Source organism: Strongylocentrotus purpuratus, unplaced genomic scaffold, assembly GCF_000002235.5.
Source record: "Strongylocentrotus purpuratus isolate Spur 01 unplaced genomic scaffold, Spur_5.0 spur5_scaffold_4, whole genome shotgun sequence".
Taxonomy (NCBI): domain Eukaryota; kingdom Metazoa; phylum Echinodermata; class Echinoidea; order Camarodonta; family Strongylocentrotidae; genus Strongylocentrotus; species Strongylocentrotus purpuratus.
In genome coordinates this window covers 25,428,069-25,455,589 of record NW_022145610.1, presented here as the reverse complement: position 1 = coordinate 25,455,589, position 27,521 = coordinate 25,428,069, and the positions used below count along the sequence as shown (strand labels likewise).

The 27,521-nt window shown below is 36.1% G+C and overlaps 1 protein-coding gene across 1 annotated transcript; it reads right to left on the bottom strand.

The window, feature by feature from the left end:
• On the bottom strand, positions 1–27,521 carry LOC589694 (serine/threonine kinase-like domain-containing protein STKLD1). The gene is made up of 22 exons (XM_030997607.1): positions 27,449–27,521; positions 27,219–27,305; positions 23,512–23,556; positions 19,547–19,621; positions 17,339–17,443; positions 16,922–16,992; positions 16,332–16,444; positions 15,689–15,801; positions 14,998–15,078; positions 13,651–13,724; positions 12,897–12,988; positions 12,409–12,447; positions 11,931–12,002; positions 9,686–9,802; positions 6,873–6,946; positions 6,443–6,509; positions 5,515–5,643; positions 4,762–4,890; positions 4,221–4,294; positions 3,097–3,283; positions 2,298–2,380; positions 1–1,416 (listed from the first exon to the last, which is right to left on the bottom strand). The coding sequence occupies exons 1-22, from the start codon at positions 27,461–27,463 to the stop codon at positions 1,321–1,323; spliced, it is 1,938 nt and encodes a 645-aa protein (XP_030853467.1). The 5' UTR covers positions 27,464–27,521; the 3' UTR covers positions 1–1,320.

The window sequence follows — 27,521 nt, the reverse complement described above, 5'->3', positions numbered from 1 at the left end:
TTTCTTTCCCTAAGACTCTATGTGTACATGTTGGCTTAGATATCATACATTGGTGATACAACAGCTACAAGCTTGTAAGTGTGAATTCCAGTCGAGTTGTGCAAGTAACTCATTCCAAATATGATACCTTCTTCAGGAATTTTCTATAGTAATCTTAATAACGTCAGACCGCAAAGGAAAACACCATAAAGATTCATTCACATGTGCAGCTGTACCCCACTGCAGTTTATAACCAAGTACACATAGGACCTATGTTGCACACAGCTACTTTTGTTATCAAATCACCTTTTGTAATTACACCCCAAAAAAGATAAAAATGTGAGTCTTAATAGACACACAAGTTGTCTGATCATCAAGCATAATATTTGCAGAACACACTTCCATACTGAATCATATATCTCTCTCTTTCCTTCTAATAATTGTTTGGGGTATGTCAATCCCATTTCAATAGAAATCCAGGATTCCATATTCTTTGTTCTTTTCCATAATATCTAAGCAGCATTTTTGATAAAATTCATCTATTTATAAGTCATTGATTGCTCGGACGGATTATCACACTCCATTTGGTGGATGGTATCTTACTTTCATTTGAACACATATATAATGCAGTCATATCGAAATATAATGTAAATATAATAAGCCATCATTACATGAATATCTCTGTGACCGAGTACTCTAAAGCACACTTGAGATTGAACCAGTAAACTGCTTTAACATTTCTCCACTCTTTGATAATGATTTGATTTGATCTTGTATAAAGGCACAGATACTAGTTTTGCATATTACCAAGTACTGAATAGCACATTTAGAAATTAAATCTGTGTATTTTGCTATATATCGAAGCTTTTGTTCATATTTCCAAGTACTGAACAGCTTAATTCGCAAGTGCATCCATAGACTGCATAAGAATATCTCTATCTCAAAATGATTTGATCTTGTTATAAAGGCAGATATCTTAATTTTGCATAACATGAAATCAAAGTGAAAAGGAACTCTTTTGATCGAATTTTCAATTTGATCACAAAACCACAGAAAGTTCATATTATATTTATTCTTGGGAACCTACAAAACAAGCTATGCTTTCCTGTTTCATTTCATAAGTTTTAAGTTACTTTGTCAACTATGTTCTTTATTGTGCAAACAATTGATATGAAATGGAATATATTTGAATCAATCAATCAATCAAAGTAACTGTATCTCTATACAATGGTTACAGTAAACAATTGAAAGATGCTTGATAAATGGAGTTTGGTCTCTTGTGCATGTACATGACATCAAATGGCAGCTTTAGCTTGTCCGGCGATCGGTAAGGGCTAGGGTCTATTTGCCCTTGGGTCTGGCAGAGCTTGGTCTGTTTGCTGGAGGCTGACCGCCCGATATCATCGAGTCTACCATCTCTACATTTCCCATGATATCCTGGGGTGAGAAGAAAGAAAGAGGGAGAGGGAGTGAGACAGAGATAGAGAGAGAGAGAGAGAGAGAGAGAGAGAGAGAGAGAGGGAGAGACAGAGAGAGAGAGAGAGAGAGAGAGAGAGGAGAGACAAAGAGATGGAGAGCAAGAGTGACAGAGAAAGAGAGAGACAAAGAGGGGGAGATGGATAGGGGGGGGGGGGGGGGGGGACAAAAAGAGGAATGAGAAGGGAAAGAAAAGGATGAGTTGGACAAAAAAGGAGGACAAGGGAAAACAAAGTGAGAACAATGGGGGAGGCAGAAGAGGGTAAAGGTGAAAATAGGAATGAAGGAAGGAAAGGAGGAGAAATGGTACAAGATAGGAAAGGCAAAGAAGGAAAGGGAAAGAGAAGAATAAGAAGGAAAAGCAATATGAATAATGCTGAGTATTGGTGGATGTAAAGATTTACAACCTCTGATAATTGACAGTTTAGGGGGGGGGGGGGACATGACACATCAAATATCATCAACAAATCAAAAATCTGACAATGGAGATGATGCGGAAAATGTTACTTCTCTGAATAGATGATATTGATAGGAGTGTTCTATTGAAGTACACTACAGGTGTTTGAAAATGTTAAAATTTCTATCTATCTATCTATCTACCAAGGTATCTCTCCCAGCTTGGAAGTTGATTGCAACTTTCTCCACATATCTCTATTCTCTGGCATTCTAGTGCACAGTATTTGCTAGAATTTCTAGTTTTACAAAAATAGGAGTTATATTTCTCCAAAATGTGTATGGTCGGAAGAAAAGTCGACAGGTCATGAATAATGAAATGGTCATTACATTTACGTCCTCAAAACATAAATATTTTGTTGTCATGATTTATCAGGGACTCGACTTACCTCATTCGAAGCGTATTTGACCTTCACTTCTTTGATGATGTCCTTGACCTTTGACATGCTTTTCATATCCTCTAAAATATCCTCTGTGGAAATCATAAAACATTGTAAACAAGATTAATATCTCCACATAAACTTTTTATTTCCCGTTCTCCATGTATTTTTCATACTCCGATTACCCAGAGTTCAGTCAAGACTTAGTCCATCTGACCTTAAACATTCTACTTAAATTTTTGTTGAACAAAAGATATCAAACGGCATGCTCTGTCTTGCCTGTGCTTAACAACTTGTGTTTCGGGATACCACCTATCGAAAGTTCATGCAAAGTTTGATAGAAACTGCAAAACAGGAGTTGCAGTACCTTAAAGTAACTTTAACCTAGATTTTATTAAGAGCAATGGTATTCAAACTTCAAACAGGTCTTAACCAAAGAGTATTTAAAGGTGATAATCATAATAGAGTATATAAGTATGGGATCCCTAAAATACAAAGCAATATAAAATTCATTTCTGCGTACAAGTATCGGCTTGCATGGTGATGTAGATATACAGTAGGCTTGCGGTAGTACCACGTGAGGGAGAGAGGGAGGATTGGGAAGTCCTGAAAAAGACTCTCGCAAATCTTTCTTTCTTGAGTGTGTGTAGTCCTGAAAAGGACTGTTGGAGTAGTCTTGAAAAAGACTATTGGTATCGCAAGCCTACTGTATATAATTTATTTGTTGCTGTTAAATGATCTTTTTCAAGTTCAGTGAGTAATGGACTCCAGACTACATAAATTCTGATGCAGGCTACTCGCTTCTCACCTGTTTCAGCAAGATCCATGAAGAAAGAGCAGACGTATTCCACCACGTCCGGGTTCTCTTTGTGGAGCTGGTAGGCTTCGGCCACGATGGTGATACCCTCAGAGTTGTGGGCCAGGTACGCACTCTCCTCCGACTCAGCGACCAGGCTCGATAGGGCCATGCAGCCGTTCTTCACCACGTCGGCATGCTGGTAAAAGATACAAGTGTGAATCTAATATTAGTACTCTTTGTATAATACGTCAGTCCTAGATCAGGGGAGGGGGTTTTTCACAAAGACTAATATCGACTTTAAGTTGGACTTATCTATGGCAGGCAGTTGTTTGCTCTCACCATTTACTGACATTGGTCTCTCAAGGGACGTACAAGTCATGGTCAGTAATCTACAGAATTTAGATTTTATGATAATTTGTTATTGAATGAAAAAAATAATATCTAAAGATCACAATGGTGAGAGCAAGCAGTGGCATGAACGGCTTGCCATAGCTAAGTCCAACTTAAAGTCAACCTTAGTCTTTGTGAAACCCTCCCCTGGAGTCATAGTGCACCAAGCTTCTGAGTTCTTAAAACACTACTCATTCAAAAACACGCTAATATGTAATTAAAGCAAACCATAAACAAGAGATGATAGATCTAAACAACAAATAGAAAACAAAATTTTGCAATCAAATGCAATTTTAAAACATTATCACTGATTTTACACTGAAACATTTTCAGTATAAATAAGCAAAAAAGTGGCATGATTGTTTTGCTCAAGTGCAATATTCACATATGTTTATATAACTTGCAAAAGTTTCCTTCTAAGAAAAAAAAAAATATTGCTATTCATAGGATAACATGCAGAAGCCATTTAATATTATTCCTTATACAAATGAATAATTTACCATTATTTTTCCAAGTGCAAACAAACTTTTACCATTACTTTTCCTTGTGCAAATAAACTTTTACCATTACTTTTCCTTGTGCAAATAAACTTTTACCATTACTTTTCCTTGTGCAAATAAACTTTTACCATTACTTTTCCTTGTGCAAACAAACTTTTACCATTCATCGATTGTATCCCAAAGCAGAGTAGATATGAGGAGGAACAGAAAGAGAAAGGAGATATAATGATATTAACTACTGACCTGTTTGTGATCAGTGATCGCTTTGAGAAGGACCTTTGCAAGACCTCGTGCTGCCATCATTTCTACATTCTCATCTGGATCAAAAAGAAATCAGAAAATCAATTGTTTCTATTCTCCTGATGAATGTTAGCAGAAGTCCAGAAGGTGCAATCAAGATATTTTCAAAATGTTATGTTGAATGTAAGTAATGGTTTTAGAAATCAACTTACAAGATAACCAGGTTTAGAATTTATCTATACTTTGCTTCTTATATTTTAAGATCCCTTTATTATTATCATAACAAAAATTATTCATAAACCTATATATCAGATACTTGACATTTATTACGGATGAATGCTAAGAGATGAAGTACAATTTAAATGTTACCATTTTGAAAATCACAAGTGGACTTGTGCGGATTTTAACTTATCTTCTAATGACAGTCCTCATAACGTAGATCATATGAATTCAATGATGGATGAATATGTTTCAAGTGATTCCACTGCGCTGATGAGATCATACATGATTGTTGCCAATTTAACGATCAAAGTGAGGAACGTACCTTCTAGCGATAGTCCCCATAAAGCCGAGCATGTGAAATCCATGACGGAGGAATCAGTTTCATGTGATTCCATGGCGTTGATTAGATCGACCACACCTTTCTCTTCTCTCATGATGTCAAGATTCTTATCTGTCAAAAACAAAGAAAGCAGACACTTCAGTAACTAAATGAATACATTTTGCACTGAACAGATGTCAGGCTTCCAATAACAAAACATATAATCAAAACCAATGTTAATAAGGGGGATTGGGCTCACTTTGAAGTCTAATTAGGCCTTTAAAAAAAGATGTTTTTTAAAACTGTTTTTTAGGAAAAAAATGTATTAAAGCATTCAAAACTTAGAAATATCAGCCCAAAGAGGGAGTAAACAAAAAGAAAAGATTTCTGACCGACCGACCCATGTTTTGGCACCTAAAGGGCACTTCAACATTTTTTTCAAAAGCCTTATTGTTATCAAATTTATTTTACACACAATGACAAAGTAATGGCGGCAGCTTCTTTTTTCCACAATTTAAAGGGGCAATATTTTTGGAGAGACCCTGGGGCAAATCGCCCTCATCCACTGACTATTTTTGACTGAAAGTCATAAAAAAAGATTATTCAACGCATCATGCTTCACGTCAGATTCATAATGAAAGCCGTGCATAGAATGACTTTTGCTCATCAAGATCCAAGTTATGGCAGGCGAAATCAAATTGGTGTACAGTAGATTTGCCAGGGGGAGAGGGGTCACTTCACGGAGCACCACCTTACCATTGATAGTGAGATAGGAGAGGGCGCTACAGCAGTTGGCGCAGACCTGAGCATCAGAGGGATGTGTTCTGAGTGCCGAGAGGATATCTTGTATTCCTCCTAGCTTCCCTATCGACCCTGCTGCTTGCTCTGAAAATGAATTAACGTAGAATAGAAAGAAAATATATAGCAACTGGGGTTTAATAATAACAATAATATTGGATATTTATATAGTGCACATATCCACCCTGGAAGGTGCTCAAAGCATTCAAGGAATTCCTTCCTCGCGGTCCCCATTTACTTCACCTGGGTGGAGTATGGCAAATGTAGATCAATGTCTTGCCAAAGGACATTAGTGCCACGGCGGGATTTGAACCGTGGACCCTGTGATCGACAGTCCGGCGACGTATCCACTCGTCTACGACACCTCTACCTTTACATAACAGGAGAGTGATTACTTCTCATTCAACGCAGAAAACTGTTGCTAATTGTTACTTGTTGATTTCTCTCATGTTCAAACTTGTTGAAATAAAAATCAAAACGTTCTTTTGATCAAATGGCTCAAGAATAAAACCAAACAAACCAATACTTTCCAATGTTAATGAGAGGAAGTATGTTGAGCATATCTCAGTCTTCTTATGTTACTCTATCCACCTTTCCTTCTTACTTTCTTTCTTACAGCGCATAGAGACATATTGTGATATGCGCTATATAAGTATGGTATATTATTATTATTTGAACCGTTTCTGATGTCCTTCTGAAAGAAGTGAATATACATTAATCTATATTCACAACTACACAGGCACCCTATTGAGCTTTTCCAATTCTATTCTTGATTGAATTACATCAAGGGGCCTCTAGAAAAGGTAGCTTTGAAACAAAACTATACAAATTCATCAAACTTTATTTCCAGCATTTGTAGAATGTAAAATCTTTCCCTGTTACTCACCACTGAGAGCTATGGTCTTGAGAAGGGAGCATGCTATATTCTGGAAATCTCGGGATGATGGATGGGCCTGTAAGAAAATAGAACAAATGAAAAGTCAATTTAATAGACAGTTAAACAAACAACGGCTAGGGCTACAACCCCATCAGAGCACAAACTGAACAATACAGGAACACAGACTTTCCATCTGCTATCATAGAGTGAGCCATTGGAGTGACAACATTGTGAACTCTACATTATCCAGCACATTCAGGAAGGCCATTGATAGAGCCTTCCAAGTATCTCTGTGCTGTCTCTCAACCAGTATAGAGTATCGAAGCTGTGACATCATAAAAATCTATTTTTGGAATTTATCAATTTTTTCTTAATTTTTCCGAAAGAGCATAAAAAATATGCCCTACTAAAATATAAACAGATGAAGAATTGTACTTGCCTTCATTGGTAGAATAACAGCACGGATGACTTCTTCAGAAAACAGATAATCATCTGCATCAGTTTCAGCATCAGCTGAAAACAATAACCACAGCAGCAATAAATAGTTGAATAGAAAACAAACAGATTCTAGATTTCGTTAATTCAAACTTTATGAACAAAGCTATGACTATCTATATTACTTCTTAGGCATAAAAGATTTGGTTGATCTAGCCTATCAAAACAAAAGGGAAACTGTAAAATAACTTTAAAGCCTATTTGCACTAGTTTGGCCAGGAGGGATTAGACCTCCCTACATGGTCACTGACAGGTGGTTATCTCATCAAATCAGCTCTCAATTAACATAAAAAAAGGGGACCATGGGGGACCACCGGTCACCGATAGGCCATTGTTTGCTATATAGAGGGCGCAAGTAGCTATAAGTAGTGCAGTGGGGCTTTAACAGACATAAATGTAACTACAGCTCCTCTCAGACAGTCTTTTACAGTTTGGATCACTTCTCTTTTTCCACGACAGAATTCTTCTGTGATTATATCATCGTGACCCTGAATGGAAACACTATGGTCTCTTAATCATGAAATATAGATGAGGGATGGCCAATGAGGCAATACAGTCAAACCTGTCTATTAAGACCACCAAAGAGAAACACAAAGTTGTCACAGAATACAGGTTGCCTATTTGTACAGGTTGCCTATTCATACAGGTGGCCTATTTAGACAGTAGGCTTGGGAGCGAGAGCCGAGTACCCGACTCTAACCGATTCTGAAATCCAGAACCGAGGAGTCGACTCCAATCTCTAGAGAGTCGATTACTCGAGCACGTCGGTTCCGAGAAAAGGAGACTCGGTTCCAAGATAAGAACCGAGTCTTTGGCGCTGGAGTCGACTCCACAGCACCAAAATTCAAAGAGATACTTTGCAAAAGTGAACGAAGGAACATTGCCCGAACGAACTGGTGTAGATTCCACAGCACAGAGAATGAACAAAATCAGAATGCATGCGAGCGATGGGCGCACTAGTAGCATGTTGTTTTGATACACACATTTGTGTGTGTACCTCCTTCGTAGTACTGTGCATCAGAGTGAGATGTGTGTGCTATGCTGCATGTTGTCTGTAACTGCCCCCCCCCCCCCCCAGCTGAACGTTTGACCTTTGGTAAATTGCGCAAGAGTCTTGGAACAATGGCCCCATTTTCTCTCCTCTTGGAGCGTGTGATCAAGGAGTTGATTCATGTTTTCTCTCGTGCGCAAACTGATTTATGTGACTTTGTGTTTGCTCTCTCTCTATCCCTAGTCTCCCCTTCCCCTAGACATCAGACGTTTAGTTTTCTTCCTCAAATAAACTAAATCACACAACTCACAATTTCCTCCTCCTTTCTCTCCCTTGAATTCTCCTCATCAAGTTTTATTCTTCTTAAAAATAAGTTTGACAGGTCTACAATTTACATGTACATTCCCCCACCCCCTATATCTTGTTTCCTTCAGTTATTTTGTTTTCCTTACAAGAATAAATGTGGCAGGTCAACATCTCCCCTTCTCCCTTTCTCTCCCCCTCTAGCATCCCCTTCTGTTATTATTTTTGTCTCAATAATAAGTTTTGCAGATCTACATCTCTCTGTCTTGTGTTCTTTTTGGGGGTATTTAAACAAATAAGAATAATTCAGGCAAGTCGAGTGTCCCCTCTCGCTGTGGCATTAGCGCAATCTCTAATAGTGGCTGAAAATGCAGACTAGTTATTCTGAAACCAAGATCTAGCGCTGTTATCTGTTGTTTAGAAAGCACGTGGTTAGTAGTAACCATGGGAATGGAGTGCCACGAGCTGGGGCTGGGGTCATTAAAGTTTTTGGGTGGCATTGGGCGGGCGGCCGGCCATGTGAGCATGAGTTATTTACACTTAGCTCTCAGATAAAGGTTGGTCCCTGGGAGGAGAGCCAGCGGACCAGGCATGTTTCGGATACATTCCATTTATTTTAGGCAGGGAATCAGAATCTTTAGTTTTACATAATGGATTGTTTACCGTAATATTGGAAATAATTGTTCTGCATTTCTTACATTTTAGCAGTGTAAGTACGAGTTGATTATTCCATCATTCTATGTTGAAGTTTAGAATTTAAATTAGACCTAACATGTTTTTGTTTGTTTACATTGTTGCCAAGTTGCCATGAGTTATTAAATAATTAATTACTTTATTAGCAGTGGTCATGTTTTTTTCTCGATTTGATCGAAAGTAGTAAAATAAATCATTTCATAACTGTTTATGAAGGTCTGCACTTTGATCTTCTTTATATATTGTTTGCATGTAATTGTAGAGATATCATGAGACGAAACAGATATAAACAAAACATCAATTTACACACACAAGTCACACATACATTCATACTTTTGATCCTTTTTAAAAGTAAAGTTTTCCAAAAAAATATCTCAGAATATCATCTGTTGCTATCAGTGCCACTGCTGAGTGGAGCCGACATGCACAGTACATAACATACAGTGTGTAAACACCTCCCTGGTGTGTGTGTGTGTGTGGCCTTTACAGCATTGTGGCTTCAATTACATGTACTGTATATGGCAGCCAGCGGGAGTCGATTCCACTTGGAACCGAGGCCGAGAGTGGGAACCGGAGTCGGTTCTCATCAACAAGGGAACCGCCCAAGCCTATTAGACAGGTTCTTCAACACACATTTCCTCCAAGAGGGAGGCAATATTTGTAACCATTATAGACAGGTTATCTTTATGGAGAGATGGCCACTATTAAAGACAGGTTTGACTGTACATCTAAAAAAATTCATTTGTCTTCTCAATTCACTTCTGTCTTACCAGCTGCTGTGAGGGTAAGGAGCAGTCTGCAGGCTTCAATCTGTAGTGCTACCTCTGATACACTGCTCTTCATGCTACTAATGATCAGCTTCTTACCAGCTTCATCAATCTGAGGCGCTACAAGAAAAAAGAAAACATGAAAGGGGAAATACAGGAAAATAGGGGAAATACAGGAAAATAGGGGGAAAATCAAGAAAAATCAGGAAAAACAAGATTTTTTTTTATTAAATCAGGAAAAATAATTGCAAATTGTAGGAAGTCGGCATGTTTTTTATATTTCATGGCCAAATATTGATCACAGCTTCTTTATTTCAGCCATTATGATCTTTGCAGAGTGATCCACAAGAGCATCATGATTATAAGCAGGGGCAAATCTAGGATTGGATGGAAAAGGGTTGGGGGACGAGCAGGATTTTTCCCCCAGCAACAAGATTTGGAGAATCCTAATGAGCCTCCGAGGCATACTCAGTGGGGAAGGGGGTAAGGAGAACATTTCCCCCCTCCCCCCCGAGATCGCAATATTATCCCCTTGGTATGGATTTTGGGTGTCCCATCAACCTTTTCTCATCCCATCTCCACCTTCCCCCTTCTCCATCCCCAACCCCCCCCCCTTTTTTTCTTCATAGGAAGGGCTGTGGTCATTACGGCAAAGCTTCCCTACATACAGCACTAAAAATTCATGATACGACACACAAAAAACATACACATAACAGATCACAACAACTTAGACATACAGGGTTAGCTGTATGAGGCCTAAAATAAAAACTTGTTGCATTGCCCTTTGCGACCGACCCACAAATCTGAAAATCTACGGTCGGCATTTAAAAAAAGTTTTTTTTAAACCGTTTTTTAGATTTTTTGTTATTAATGAATACAAAAATATGTATTTTGTTCATGTAAATGGGATATAAATGCATAAAATAAAATTATTACAAAATTCTCACTCGTGCAAACCATGGATGATTATGAGGTGAAAAAGATATCAATGGAATGATGACGTTGAAACACATGTATTAAAGCATTAAAAACTGAGAAATATCAGCCAAAAGAGAGCGGGACAAAAAAACATTCAAATCTGAAAAATATCGGCCCAAAGAGGGCGACAACAAAAATTATAAAAAACTAGATGGAATTTTGACTGCGCGCAGTCGAAAATGATGCCTCCGCCATAGAGCAATTTAAACAAGTTTGGAGTTTAAATCTCCAGTGGTTCTTGAGATATCATGATAACAATCTCAATGTATGGAATTTCATAAGTTGACCTCTGTGACCCTTGACCTTTGACCTACGTGCTCCAAAATCTAATCAGATTGTCTTCCTATGGTGATACACACTATCATTAAGTTTGAAGTTTAAATCTCCAGTGGTTCTTGAGATATTATGATATGGTGATACATACTATCATTAAGTTTGAAGTGAAAATTCTCCAGTGGTTCTTGAGATATCGCGATAACGATCTCAATGTATGGAATTTTATAAGTTGACCTCTGTGACCCTTGACCTTTGACCTACGTGCTCCAAAATCTAATCAGATTGTCTTCCTATGGTGATACACACTATCATTAAGTTTGAAGTTTAAATCTCCAGTGGTTCTTGAGATATTATGATAACAATCTCAATGTATGGAATTTCATAAGTTGACCTCTATGACCCTTGACCTTTGACCTACGTGCTCCAAAATGTAATCAGATTGTTTTCCTATAGTGATACACACTATCACTAAGTTTGAAGTTTAAATCTCCAGTGGTTCTTGAGATATCATGATAACAATCTCAATGTATGGAATTTCATAAGTTGACCTCTGTGACCCTTGACCTTTGACATACGTGCTCCAAAATCTAATCAGATCGTCTTCCTATGGTGATACATACTATCCTTAAGTTTGAAGTTTAAATCTCAAATGGTTCTTGAGATATCGCGCTAACAAACTCAATACAAGGAATTTCATAAGTTGACCTCTGTGACCTGTGACCTTTGACCTATGTACTCCAAAATCTAATCAGATCGTCTTCCTATGGTGATAAATACTATTCCCGAGTCTTAAGTTTAAATCTTAAATGGTTCTTGAGATATTGTGATAACGGTCAAACGGGACGGACGGACAACCCGAAAACATGATGCCTCCGGCACCACCTTCGGTGGCGGAGGCATAAAAAACTTTTCCGACCGACCGACCCATGTTTTGGCACCTAAAGGGCAATGCAACAAGTTTTTATTTTAGGCCTGAGGTATATCCATTACTTACTTTGAAGTGTGTTGAGATATTTGAAAGCTTTTGTGATGGAGATCTCGTTATCTTTATTCTCGGTGATGAACGCTGAAAAGAGAAGAAACATAATGTTTAAATTACAATGCTTTTACATCTCTTGAACAATTCAGATGACATAACTTGTTTGATTGAAGCATGAATATTGTTGACAAATATTATATAGAGGCTGCAATGAATATGCATTTGCGGTACTAGTCTGATCATAATCGTAAAACAACAAATACTACAATAGTCTATGAAATAGATAGTAATTTTCAAGATTAAAGTAAATTTGAAAGGTCTATAAATTATGGAATAAAAGATGATTGATATAACTTGAATAGAATGATACAATACAGGGGAGTGTTTCACAAAGACTTAGTCCTACACATGAATGAAAACTTAGTTAAGTCCAACTTAAATTGATCTTAGTCTTTGTGAAACACCCCCCCTGGTATCACTTTCATTGACTTACCCATGACACCAGGAATGCCTTTGTCTGTTGGACAATCCTCTATAAAATGTAAGAAAATGTTAAAACATAACTGAATAAATTGGAATATAAAATATTGACTCTTTATGACACCAACAGATAACACATAGATAATTGATCAAAAATCCTTTCTTGTGAAATAAGGGAAAAGAGAAAGAGAGATACAAAGAAATGAATTAAAAGTTTACATTAAAAATGTTTTGCACAATGAAAACCAAGATATGACAAACGTCATAGAAATGTGAGATTCTATTCAACATAACAAAAATTGTTGATTCCGTCCCAGGTCATGGGGAATACAAATGCGATATTAACATCATCAATCTTTACATACACCCAAGACATTCAGTTTATGAAATTTCTTTGTCATATCTCTATTCGGTCATTTCAGAGATGTGTGTAACATAATGAGAAAATGAGAACATAAGTTTTTACAAAGGACTGCTATTAAATGCTATCATTGTTCTTACTTGCAGCCTTCTCTTTCTCTTTCTTCTTGCCAGTCAGAGCTGAGTTGCTCAATGCTAGACATTCCTTGATGTAGGGTAGCTCGACCAACTCCCTGTGTATCAAATCAGAATGGAATATGAACAGTGTTAATCTTACATCTACTCCTGTGACAAATGCTCCCAAGCTTTCTTTCATCAAAGTTACAGGGTTAAAAATGTAATTGGGATTCAGGTTAGGACTAGACTTAGGGTGGGGGCAAGGCTTAGGGTTATGTTAAGTTTGGGGTCCAGGGTTGAAGTTAGGAAATTGATAAGTTTTCGCTATTGGGTGAGACTAATATTATTGTCATCGAAGAGCCCTCTATATGTACCTAAATTTGTATTTTTCATATTTTCATATGATACATGTACTGTATCATCAGGGCCCTGTTTCATAAAACCTGCCATCAATAACTAATGCTAAATTTCTATGACAAATTTGCTCTCAGCCAGTCGAATGCCACAATTTCAGTAGCTTATAACAGTTAGTGTCACTTGTTATTGATCACAAGTTTTTATGAAACAGGCCCCTGAACCAACAGTGTTTACATCAATCAGTGAGAAATCTAAACGGGATTGCTATCAATAGCTTCTTGAACTGGTCATTAGCAGTCTTCACAATGGTGGGTAAACACTGGAATGTGAGAAAAATCAATGAGTTTTGGTTGCAGTGTAAATGTAGCTATTATAATCTGATCTAAATGACAGATGTAAATTACCAAAAAAAGAAACTTACAAAGCAGACGGCCTCTGTTGGAAGTTCCTTCTCAGCATGGTGCGAATGACTTGACTTAAATCTGCAGAATACGTCTAAAAATAGAAGGAAAATATACTATCAGGAACACAAATATGCAAACTCCATGCAATACAAAGAATTTATATAAAAGAGCAAAGAAAATGTTTATTATGATTATCCTGTAAGTCACCATGATTGGAAGTTACATTGTCTGCTTACAACTGTTAAATTATTAAATGTATTTAGTTTTTCTTCCTCTGTTGCATCAATTTCAATTCAATTCAATTCAATAAGGGTTTATTCGTATGATGTTCTGGCAGCCGAAGCTGAATTGCAGATCATTTGTACAAGGTAAAAACATCATGATATTTAAAATACACTGAGCATTATACATGTTGACATAAAATAAAATTAATGACATATAAAAGGATAAAAATACTAGACACATTTATACACATAATAGGCAACATCATTAAACATAAACATATACAAAAATATATGAAGCTTACTTTTTTGAATAATAATCGTTTAAGATACGAACAAAATAGGGAATAGAGCTGTTACAGTTATTAAAGCGACTAGTTTTACAAATAAATTGAGAATATTTCTGTACATTTCGTAAATTAAATTTAACAATTCTTTGACTTGGTAGCCATAACGAACACAAATCATGCTTTTCTAATTTAATGGCGAAATAAAAACAAAGTTTATTCCGACGTTCTTCCAACGTTAACAAATTGCACAGTTCTAGAGCATGATTATGTGTTTCATAATTAAGTCCCAAAATAATTCTACATGCCCGTTTTTGTATTCGTTCAATATTATCTGTTTGTATACGTGTATGATAACAACTTGGGGACTGGTCCACACAATACATGTTAGTATAACCAAACATTTTCCAAGCACAGAGCGGAGGTCGGCCTGTTAGGCGATCCATCACACATTTACTATGAAATTTACTATGAAACTACACATACAATGCAGATGATATTTATTCCAAATGCTGTAATGAATATATTGTAGGTCACAAGTTGTATTTTCATGTATTATCCCGGTCATCTGATTCATTCATGCACAATGTGCACCATCTCCACTCCCTGGTGAGTATTTGTACCATATGCTCACCGTGAGGCAATTACTAAAACACAAATGCTTTTGTCATCCTACCAAGTCCCAATTTCTCTCTTGGGTATTGAGCGGCAAATGTAGATTAATGCCTTGCCAAAGGACATTAGTGACGTGTCGGGATCGAAAAACACGACCTTTGAATTTCAAGTCAAGTGCTTAAACCACTCCACTACGACACTTTCATAATAAGTAGGCTCATAAGATGAATGTTTTTCTTACCTTTCCAACTGGTTCTAAAGCCTCTTCCAGTCTGGCTGGATCTTGCTTGATGCCCATCAAAACTTCACCCATGGATTGAGTCTAAAATTGAAAGAAATACAAATTACAAAAACAAAAAAAATCATAACATATATTCAAAAAACACACTTGACCATATCTATATGTATTCATTCATATTTTATATTGTACTTTATTTTGTGTTAAAACTGGAATGTGAAAAAATAAATTTAATGAAAATAAAAATGGTTCAGCAACATTAACAAAATGGATCTACTTGTTTGCCATACTGGTCTGAGGGCTTATTGGAAGGGAGGCAACCGAGATAACAAACAATAAAGATATATTTATTTTCAAGAGGAAGATTTTGATAATCAAATGTAGAGAAAGTTTCATGCCGAATCTTCTACTTCTGTTTGGATAATTTAACTTAACTCTACACCAAAAAGTGGCCCATGCATGTTCGGACCCTGTCCTTTCTTTCTACGAAGGAGCCTAAGGATCTACATGTCATGTCCTAAAATCTGGCAAAACCCCCGCAATCTGGCATCCTTGGATAAACAGCAGACCCATCTCTGTGTTCAACATTTTATAGGTAACATCTAAAATGTTATCTTAGTTATAAAGTTAGTGGAATTTTTAATTAATTTTGGTTACAAGACTATTGAGAGTTACTATGTGACTGATGCCTTACATCTAAGAATCCACATGTTGCCATCTCGAGGATGATACACCCTAGTGACCAGACATCACTTCTCTCATCGTACGGCTTCTCTAGAACCTCAGGAGCCATCCAGTTCATTGAGCCTGTCAAAGGGTAAAGGTGAGTAGAAGCATAAAGGACAGGAATGATTATTTTATTCCTAAAACATGAGGATTGACTCATACTACACATTGTAATAAAACAATCACATTTTAAATAGCATTGTTCCTTTTAGGCTATTCAGCAGCAAAGTGTAATTGATTTTGTGTAGAGATAGTACTTGCTGTTGCACATAATTATATATAAGGTGAAATCATCTATGCTTGTATCCTTACATGGAGTTTTCAAGGTAACAAACAATATTAGATTGATCCATACATCACACACTTGGAATGTGATTTCAAAATATTTCAGAGAAGACGTACTTCATCACACAACCTGGGCATCATGACAATTAACCATTTGGGGAATTTGGGTATGGTATCTATTTTTCTTTTCTCCCCAAAGACACTGTATACTACAAAAGTGGTCTGTGTATATTTATATTACAGATGGATCACCTATCAGAATGTATTTATCTGGCAATGAAAATGATAAACATAAGCGTAGGTTGATATTCTGATTCATAACCCACCAACAGTGGTCCTAGCCTTTGTCCTGGCATCATCCATGATGGTCGCCACACCAAAGTCTCCTAGGGACAGTGTGAGGTCATCGGTCAAGAAGATGTTGCTTGGTTTCAAATCTCTGTGAGAATAAAAAATAAAGAATATAGGAACTTTTAGACTTTAAAAAATGAACAAGATTACTGGCATGATACTTTCCAGTATTTGTGAAACCATTTCTAAAGACAATTATAACTATTCTGAAATATTATACTGGAAGCTATTGTTGTTACTTTGTTTTCCAGACAAGCATGCTCGAATGGACTTATAAAAGTAAAAAATTTGAGTTCTCACTCTTCATTTTCATTAAATTTACTCAATTATCCTTTGATGGTACATTTCATGTGCATTTGCTGCTCAGCAAGATCGTGTGAGTACCCTTGAAAATAGAACCATAGTAAATGCTATTAAAATACTTTTGGCAGAGTAAGCTGCATAAAGTACTGCACTAAAGGGTTTTCAAATAATTGACTTTGTTGCACAGTTTTCCTGATATTCAAAATGAATATAAAGAAATTACATTTTTAAAATTAAAATGAGTTAAAAAGTCTGTATGTACCTGTGAATGACCTTTCTTTGATGGACAAAAGCAAGAGCTTCAATCATTTGTCCACACCATTTCTTCAGGATCTAATGCAGAAAGGGTATGACCAAAACAAAAAGAAAAGTACAAAATTAAGAACAATGCAGACAATTTCTGGTCTATTTTTTTTAGAATACTTATTAAATTCTATAATTTTCTGAGATGGAAGGTCAAAAACCAGCATTTGGCTGGAGTTAAAAAAGAAGAAAAAAGAACAAGAGTGGATACTGATTTACTGCAATAACAAGAAAGCAGAACAAACGGAAGGACGGAGAGACAGATAACCTGAAAACATAATGCATCCAGCACCACCTGCAGTGGTCTTGTTAGAATAAAATTTAAAAATTTCTTCTAATAAGAGCAATCAAACATCATGAAATACTAAGTACTCACCAGCTCTTCGATTGCTTCATTCTTTTTACGTTTCTTCTTCAGCAATCTGTCTAGATCCCCCATCTTGTAGTAGTCCATGACTATACATACTATAATGGCAGCTTCCTGGATAATAAAGAAGAGTTTGAAAGGAAACGTATCGGTCAAATATTTATCAAGACGGACTGTCTCAACCGGTTAATGTATTACACTGCATCCTTTATGAACCCCCCCCCCCCCCCAACCGACAACTACTCTCCCATGTCTTAATTGTGACAACTTCAGTTAAACCTGCTTTAGTGGGCATCTGTACAGAAAGGCCATCTTTCTAAGACCACTTGCTTTGTTTCTCTTACTGAAACCTGTACAATTGAAAGCAACCTGTCTATAAAGACCACCTGGGTATAGAGACTTTGCTTTTTTAATCTCCTTTGAGTGGCCTTTATCTACAGGTTCACAGAATCAACAGGGGCATTTACCCCTAATTAGGGGGCAATTGGCCTGGAGGATAGTTGATCAGGGAGGGGGAAGTACCTATTTCAAATTAAAGCTTACACTGTATCTGTACTAGTTTACAGGAGGGATTATACCGCCCTGCAAGGTCACTGAACAGGTGGTTATCTCATGAACTCAACTCTCAGTTAACATAAGAAAAAGAGGATCACGGGGGACCAATGGTAACCGATGAGGCACTGTTTGTTATATAGAGGGCGCAAGTAGCTACAAGTAGTGCAGTGGGCCTTTAAATGCACTCAGGGGAAGTGAAAATGTTGCAATTTTAGTCACCTGCAAGGGAGATGAGGGGAGCAATCCTGCAGTAGTTTATTTGTCCAGAAAGTAGCTATTTCAAATTGAATGCACTCAGGGAAGATGGAAATGTTACAATTTTAATCAACTGCAAGGGGGGGGGGGGGGGTCGAGGAGGAGCAATCATGCAGTAGTTTTTCTTACTGAATGCATTTTATTTCTGCCTTAAAAATGTAATTTACATCACAGGGGGAGGGGGGATTTCCCTAAACTATTTTATGCGAATTATGTTCCTCTTGTTATCTAGTTTACCAAACTTACATCTGTTGGTAGGTTTGTTCAAGCAGGATACACAAAACCCATAAAAGTGTATTGTTCAAAATAATCTATATAGGGGGGGGGGGGGGGGGGAATTGATCAATGTTATATAATCACTCTCCTCAAGAATCCCTGCACCTATTGTCCAGGTTTGAAAAGACCCTTTGTAACCACACCCTCTGGTGTCTTCTTCCCTTCTCTCTATCCCTATTCATCTCCCATCCCTTATTACCTGTACGAAGCCCTTAACAATAGACTGAATGCAATGATTTCCAAGACAGGGAACAAAAGAGATGCCTGGCCTCATCTCTGGCCTCACAGGTCATTTACTCCTCTTCCTGTCATCAGTGACAAGGTGATTTTAGGGGGTGGTGGCCATATTTATAAGGGACTACAACAGGCCATGAATCATTAAGAGATATTGATTTATCAGAATGATACACATATAGTGTAGGACTTTCAGTGAGCATATACAAACATTTTTTAATTTTCCTTTTTTTTTTGGCAGGGGGGGGGGGGGGGGGGGGATAACCAAGACATGAATTCAGATAGTTTCATTTTTGTCCAGATTTTGTATAAAATACAAAAAAATAATTAAGAAGCAAAATAACATACCTACTAAAAAAAGGAAGAGAAAGACAATTCTGACATATTAACTGCAGGGCAAAATGCTCCATTAGGAGGACACTGAACAAGGGAAAGTCAAGCTATCAAATTACAAAGTACCGTACGTCAAATGGCATTTAACAAATACAGAATGAAAAACTGAGATCAAAAGTATAATGTTAATTCATATATGAATTGGGGAATGCTCAAGCACAAGTAACTGGACAATTGAATGAATTCATGAAATGAGACAGAATGTGTCAGATTACATAGTTACACATGAGATTTTATCATGGAATCTACCTTTTAAAGACAAAAATACATGTACTGTACACAGTCTTAAAGCCTATCTGCACTGGTTTGACCAAGAGGCATTAGACCTCCCTGCATGGTCACTGACAGGTGGTTATCTCATTAAATCAGCTCTCAATTAACATAAGAAAATGGGGCATATGGGGGACCAATGGTCACCACTTAGGCATTAATTGTTTGTTATATAGAGGGCGTGTCCAGTGGGGCTTTAAAACATAAATCTAACTACAATTTTTTTTTCTTTACCTCCTTGTCCCATGTGACAAAGAAATCCTTGTAGCCACAGATGTATGGATGCTTGAGCTCCTGGAGGGCCATAGCCTACATGCAAAGAAAAGACAAACAAATAAGTTTATAAACCCCTTCTTGGTACCACAGGATTGGACAGATGTCATAAATGTATAATGAACTATAAAGAGGGTGAATTATATACCGGTAGACTTTAAAAATGGCATGTTTCATTGATAAATTTGGCATAATGTACCTGAAATGGATATCAAATTCACAATAGCAAAATGTAGAAGTTCTTTACAGTCCAAACTCATTGTTGAACACTTGGAGGGGGTTTAAATGAAGAAGGAGAGAGAAATAAAATAAAATATAAAAACAAAAAACCTCAACATTGTTCACTTACATGATGTACATTGTAATCACAATTTATTTTAAAAAATAAAGCAATATATCAAAGATACAAAGTGAAAATGTAATATTTTGTGAAATAAAGTTCATACACTAAAAGATTATTAAAAAAAAAAAAAAAAAAAAAAGACCCAACATCCCTTTGAAAAAAAATGCACTGATGATGGTATAAAGATAATTGTATGTGCATCACTGCTGTAGCAGGATAGAAAAAAAAAGAAGTGAAATCTCCTTAAGGCAATTCTGTTTTCATTTGTACACAAGTTATCTAAAGAAAAACAAATGCTGGAGTACTTTAACATTTCTGAAGCTCAATTGAGCTCGTTTTTGTTTAAATTATGATATTTTTATGATGAATATTTTAAGTCAATATAGGCCTAGCCATCTATGACATGTCATAATGATATCTCTCTTGGGTGGGGGGGGGGGGGGTGTAAAAGAGATCAATGAACAAAGAAATGTGATGTTTATCACACAAACAAAAATATATAAAGCTTTTATAGACATGTATATGTTCTCTGCTATTCATGTATGTATGTCAAAACAGAAGGAAAACAAATTACGAAGTAAAAATGGTGTTTATCATCATTTCTTACGATATACATGTACATAAAACGACAAAGAGTCATTCAATTATTTATCTCAAGTCTGGTGTTGCTTATGTCTATTGAGGGGCTAAACAGGTAACCTGGTAAACTGGTAAACAGATATAACTAAACAATAAGGTGACACATAAATTTCTTTGTATATGATCTACCGGTAGTAGAATCACACAATGCAGAGGTATCAACTTCGTTGCCTTGATGCATTTCAAGTCAAAGATCTAAAACCGACTTCTTTGTATTCCTCATTCTAAATATACACACGCTCTGCAGACTTTCTGAAATAATGGTCTATTTTTACAGAATAGCAATTCTGTCAAAGACATTTATTACCATCATAACCGTATATGTAAACTATTTAGAATATAATTATATTTGCTCTGGGACCGGTGTCGCTTGCACATACTATGTGGGGGGCTAGGCTAATAAAGTCAACAGAATAAACAGATACCACCGTAGAGTACATTTCTTTATATGCTGAACGAAGGAAACAATACCCCAAGGACGCCCTGAGCCATCTAAGACACGGACACATGCAAAACAACCGATTTAAGGATTGAAAAGCTTGCACCTAAGTTTATTTACATACTGTAAATAACGCAAAAAGGGACAGCCCTTACAAATAGCCATAGTAAAATAGATTATCTATGCTCTATCTATACTGTCACAATATGCATTTTTAGAAATTTAGAAAAAGAATGATCACAATTTATATCTCTTGTACAGTAATGCACTTTAAGTCAGATGATAACCATTAATTCAGCACCCACTATTTCCACCCCCTCCCATATTATTCTTTCTAAGAAAATTCATGCAAGGATTTCAGCATTATAGGTTTTTTAAATATAATTCTAACCTTAACTTATAATTCAATTATCATTATGCAATGTGTACATGATCGCCCATGATTATAATTCAGATTTTGAAATGAATGCATACATCGTACTGAAGAACAAAATACTATGCCCATCATATCTTTTACACGGAACTTTGTAAAATTAATTCCTCTTTATTCCTTTCAATTATTCTATCTCTCCTCTTCTAATCTTTCTCTATAAATGGTCCTTATTTGTTTAAGTCTTTTTAGTTTAATCTGGTTATAATGCGTGGGAGGAGAGATTGTGTTGTTCAGATACTCAAACGACTAATCTCTGGATTAAGCAAAATGATAAAAAATAAGGAAACAAATGATCAAAAATAGTCAAAGAACTATATCATGCTCTTGTCTGTGCAGTCTTTGTGCAATTATTATGCGTTTACTTCCGGCATATTCATTGAAACAATTTACCATTTAATTCAATTTAGATATTTATGAACAGGAGACCTATTGCAATGGGGGGAAGGGTAAGGTGAAAACTGCCACTAACAGAAATGTTGCCAATGGGTGTAAGAGCATTCTCGTTGGTTGCTAAGCAACACTAAGCAACAACTGTTTTATGATCCTGGATACCGCAGAATTTGTCTGGTGCAGACAGGAATTAGTTAATAAATAATAAATACATCAAGGCCGTTATTATTAGTTTTCAACAGTACATGTATGCACTGCAAACACCTTGTCTCCAATAAAAGTTCATGATATGAATTGGATATTATTACAGCAATATGACATGCATGGCAGCCATTATCTGGATTCCACCATTACTCCATTACATTTGCAGAAAATGTCTATGATACATTTAACTTTAAATCTTTGGCAAATCAATATCAATGTTTTGATTATAGCCAACATTTTAGTAAAGATATTAAAATGGTAGACTTTTTGTAATACATGTATGGTAAAGGGAATATCAAATTAATATTCTAGGAATTGATGCAAACCTGAAAACTTATAGCATTCTACAACTGGATTCCAATGTTATTGTTCCAGTACTTAATAACTTAATATAATAAGCAACAGCTTCTTGGATTTGTGACTCACAAGACAGCCTTACAGGGAGCATGACATACCGGTACATGTAACATACATGTAGTTTATAGTGATAGATCATGTCATGAAATTTAAATGTGACATACCGGTAACCATCCATGGGAAAATAAGATTTATGACCAATAGAGCAAGGAATAATGGAATGTTGTGAATTATAACTGTAAATATGATACATAACTTCATTAACTTGCATGAACTATAATCAGGAAATGTTAAAGTTTAGTCAAGATCAACTTTACATTACTTAATTTTATACTTTTACTGATGCCCTCCCAAAATTGCATTTGATTAGAACCTTTAAATTTACAATACCCCCCCCCCCACCATCCCACTAGCTGATTACCACATTGCTATTCAATAGTACTGGAATATTGCCATTTACATTTGAATAGCAAAAGGATTTTTTTCCCAGCCACGTACATGTAAGTGACTGTACGGTTTGACCATCATGCTAAGTTTCTAACCATTGATTGATAACTGAGTAGAATGCTATAAATCACAGAAAACATAACTTCAGTATGGTCCTTAAATTCTAGACTTGAATTCACTTTGAATGATTTTCTGATTTACAACAATTATAGTTTGGTCAAATGAACAATGAACATGCATAGATCTGCATTTCATGGAGATTTCATTTGACTGTCAAAATAAAATAGGGCCAATTTAATTCTGCAATAATCTTTTGAATTTTCTTTTTCAAATTTTCATGACTTGCTAAATATAATTATTATAATATCATAAAGAAAGAAAAATGAGGATAAGAAAAGAAAAGCTCGACCATCAGCCAGCTTCATGCATATTCAGTATTTTCAATGTCAGGCTATGGTATACACACACACACACACACATTACATCATGTTCAAGGCAAGAAACTGATTGGAAATACATGTACCGGTAAGTAGAATATGGATGTGGATAAAAGAACATTATTTATTGCAATATTTAATTTTGCGATTGATTCAAGGACTTGGGACCAATAAGAGGAGGCCTAGCAATTATAAGGACGTTTCAATTTTTATTTGATCAATTTTGTTTTTACGTACCTCCTTGAATGCTTTTGTAGCCTCCGTTTCATCTGTACACTCAACCTAAAAGAAAAATGGAAAAAGAAAAGGTCAACACATAATGAAAAAAATATTAGTGATTTTCTGTATAGCAATCCTGAAATCTGATCTCTTGTCTCCCCATGGTGATGCATACTAGTTCTAAATTTTAAGTTCACAGCTAAAATAGCTTGAAATAGTTATTTATGTAGCGATAATAAACTATTTTTAAACAAAACACTTTATTTTCATGTAGGTATATGACTCCATGCCTTTTGAAATTTTGACCATTTTAACCGAAAAATCTAATCAGTTTGCTCATTATAGTGATGAATACTAAAATCAAGTTTGAACTTCATGGCTAAATGTTTAAACGCTAAACGTTGAGGTAAAAGTAATACCTTGAAACATCATGTAAATTTACCTCAATAATCTTTTAACTTTGACCAACTTATCTCCAAATCTGATCAGATACTCTTTCTCTATGACCCTTGACCTTTGAGCCAAGTTGAAGTTAATGGCATCAATAGATCTTGAGATATTGTGATAAAAGTGTGAAAACAACCCTGAATTTCATGGAAATTGGATCCTGACTATGAGCTTTGAACTTTGACCTACTTACATATATCCCTAAGTCTACCGTAATCAGATTATCTCCCAATGGTGATATATACTTGAACAAAGTTCAAAGATCATACCTCCACTTGACATACCCTGATAACCAGCCTAATTAAAGATAATACAAAGTTTTGGGAAATTCTGAAAATTGGGTGGATAGGGATTCTTTACAAATTTTGATATATTTGGATGGCCCTGTGGATGTATTATGAGCACTAGAAAATTTAGCCCCTAAAACACTTCTGCTTTCGAGAAAAATTGAATATAAAAATTTACCGGCGCTCCCGGTAAATTTTGATAAATTTCAAATGGCGCCTACGGCCATACAATGATAGCTGCGACCATGAAAATCTCAGAATATGTAGTTGTGATATATAATTTCCAAATGGGAATAGTTAATCGGTCGATTTTGGTCACAAAACATTGTTTAATAGCTTAATGAATATCTTGACCTTGAGAGGGAGCTATACACTTAAAGAGTTTATTATTTACAATTTCATAATTTTAGACTTGATTTCAACTGTGAAAACGATCACTGAATAGTGTAGGATCGCATATGCTGCCAATATGTTCATTTGAACCAAATTCATGACCCCACACCAAAACTTTGTATTACCTTTAACACCTGTAAAGTGTCATTTAAAAAATTTACCTCTGTGAAAAATTGGAATAAGAACATCTGCCTCAGGTGATATACATACTATCTATTTGTTTGAACTTTGAAGTCATACTTATAGATCTAGTGGTTCTTGAGATATCGCAATAACAAGGCTACTACCTGTACTTTCAGAAAATGACCTCTATGACCTTTAACTTTTGACCTACTTCCTCCAAAATCTCATCAGATCATATTCCCATGGTAAAACATACCATTACCAGCATGACCAAGTGGTTCATGAGATATCGCAATAATTTCATGTAGATAGTGAGATGGGCATACAGACAGACGTACAAAAAACAAAACATAATGCCTTCGGCACCACCTTAGTGAATCTGTCACTAACTTCAGTTTAGGAGTGGTGTCTGCAGTACAGTCATCTTTCTGTCTTCGTCTACAATACATTCTACAAATTGACTCAGAGTGGAACTCTGGATCAAAACTTGAGTAGTGTCTTTTGTTTCGGATGGCGACGATAATGGTTGGTCTCAGATGTAATAATCATATCTGATTGATACATGTCTATACAACCTAAATAGTACAAACACACCTGCACACACACACACGTACACATACCTGAAGACTAATTCAGGAATAATAATTAAAATTTGAAGTACAAATAGTATGGCACTGGCAGCAGTTGCATACAGACATGACATATAATATGAAATATGATATTGATACCATCAGGCCGTAATTGGCACCCATTTGCCTGTGTGAAGAGTGATATAAACAAATTTTTACATTTTCTCATACCTGCCTCAGAGTTTGTTATTATTCTCCCATTCCCACTATCCCCCAATTTTTTCACGAAACCAATTCCATGACAATCAAATGTTGGTCCGCAACCTAAGGTCTTAAAGGAAATATCAGGAAGCGGACCACCTGTTTCACAAATCCATTATGAGTGACAAATTCATGATTTCAATACCATCAGCTAAAAAAAGTCTTTGTCACAATCCATCAGATTTTATCCTGTATTACCAAGGCTATTTTTCACTCAAACTCTTTTAAAAAGTAAGTCTTTGAGCGTTGTTGCACAAAATTACAAGATACAATCCACATGAAAATATGTGTTTAACATCTAAGGATTGTAAGTACGAGGATACCATTATAATTCACATAAAATCAATAATGAAAACAAACTAGGCCTATTATGACTCACAGTTTTAATTTGCCAACATTTATTTATCAGATAATTATTTTTTGTAATTTATGTCAAGGACAAGGTTATGCTTGAAATATGAAAATATCTAGAAAAATGCCTACACGAAAATGTCATCATTCTCATGGGTTACAGACTTTTTCATCTTCAGCCACTTTTTTATGGTACCGGTAGACTGGTCACTGATGTATGGACAAATAATATTTTAATCTTATTCAATCGTTAAGAAATTTGGTACAATGGTTTCACTTTCAGTTTCACATTAAGACCAAAAATAACAATTGATCAGTAAAATAACAGCTTGAGGTTGAAGATCAGGAAATAAGTTTTAAAATAAATTTTCAGTTTTCATTTAATTCACTAGCTGCCCGTAGTAGCCTAATAACACTCATACAGCGCATTATACGGAAGCAGCACAATCACGGAAGTGCCAGTCAGAGGTCATCACCATTGTGTAGAGATCGTGAATTCACACGGTACACGTGAAAAGGGAGCTGAGCTGTATCGGTCTGGTAAGAAAATTGCTTTTTATTTTATTATTTTTACCTCTGATTTTTAAATTCAGGAGGTAATTAGGACTACAATTACAACAAAATTTATCAAAGCCACTGTCCAATATTGGTCGGGTGCGGGAAAGTGTGATTTTGGACACATTTTAGTTGTTGTTTACCTACAGTACCTCTCCGTGGGACCCTATGGGTGCCGTTTAAGGCTCCCTCGAATAATATCATAAAAAACATTTCGAGGGAGCCCTTACGGCTAGCCCGTAGAGTTACTTCAAATGACTTAAGACGGCGTTCTCAGGTTTGGAACCGTGACAAGTTGTCACTCTTCTTGGCAAAGATGGTTTTGTGAAACACATCTAAGCGGACAAGACGGGCAAACCGTCAAGATGTCGCTAATCTTGTATTTAATTTGTGAAAAGAACCCCTGGTTACTGTGTGGGAAGGGGCGATGTAAAACTCATTTAAGTGTGTGTAGGCCTACATCACTCTTCACAAAGATGGGTGCCAAATGCATGGGTGATGTCACTGATGTCAATAAAACTCAATACCGGTATCATAATTCATTCATATTCCACGCTTTAATGACAGACGATGGATCTAGATTCTAGCGGTAAGAATCTAGCCTAGGTTTTATCAAGTATGATCATTATAGTTTGTATTAAGGGTGAGATTGATTTACTGTCTTATACTTCTTACTGATTAGACTTTCACCCACATCTTCCGAATAAAAACATGAACATTCTTTTTATATTTAGCTTACCTTTTTCAACACAAATTTCTTGCCGTCACTTTTGTCAATTGCAAGGAAAACTTGTCCTTGTGCTCCTTTTCCGAGGCGGTTTTCGAGCTGAAAAATAGATGGCATGCAAAACAGGTTCATTCATGCTGAGTAAATAATATTTCATAAACGTTTTACAATATTCATCTAACTTTTCTATATTTGAAAAACATAAATTCATTACTTTTCTGAGGTAAGTCAACTTTACTTACCCTGTAGTTCTCCATCTTTCCTCTTTCAATGGCAACGCCAAACTAATGAGCTGCGCATGCGTTAGATCCGGAC

Coding starts and splice junctions, on each gene's coding strand:
- LOC589694 (XM_030997607.1), bottom strand. Junction 16,993..17,338: donor ATGAAGCAATCGAAGAGCTG/GTGAGTACTTAG, acceptor TTTCTGCATTAG/ATCCTGAAGAAATGGTGTGG. Junction 4,295..4,761: donor ATGGGGACTATCGCTAGAAG/GTACGTTCCTCA, acceptor TTTTTGATCCAG/ATGAGAATGTAGAAATGATG.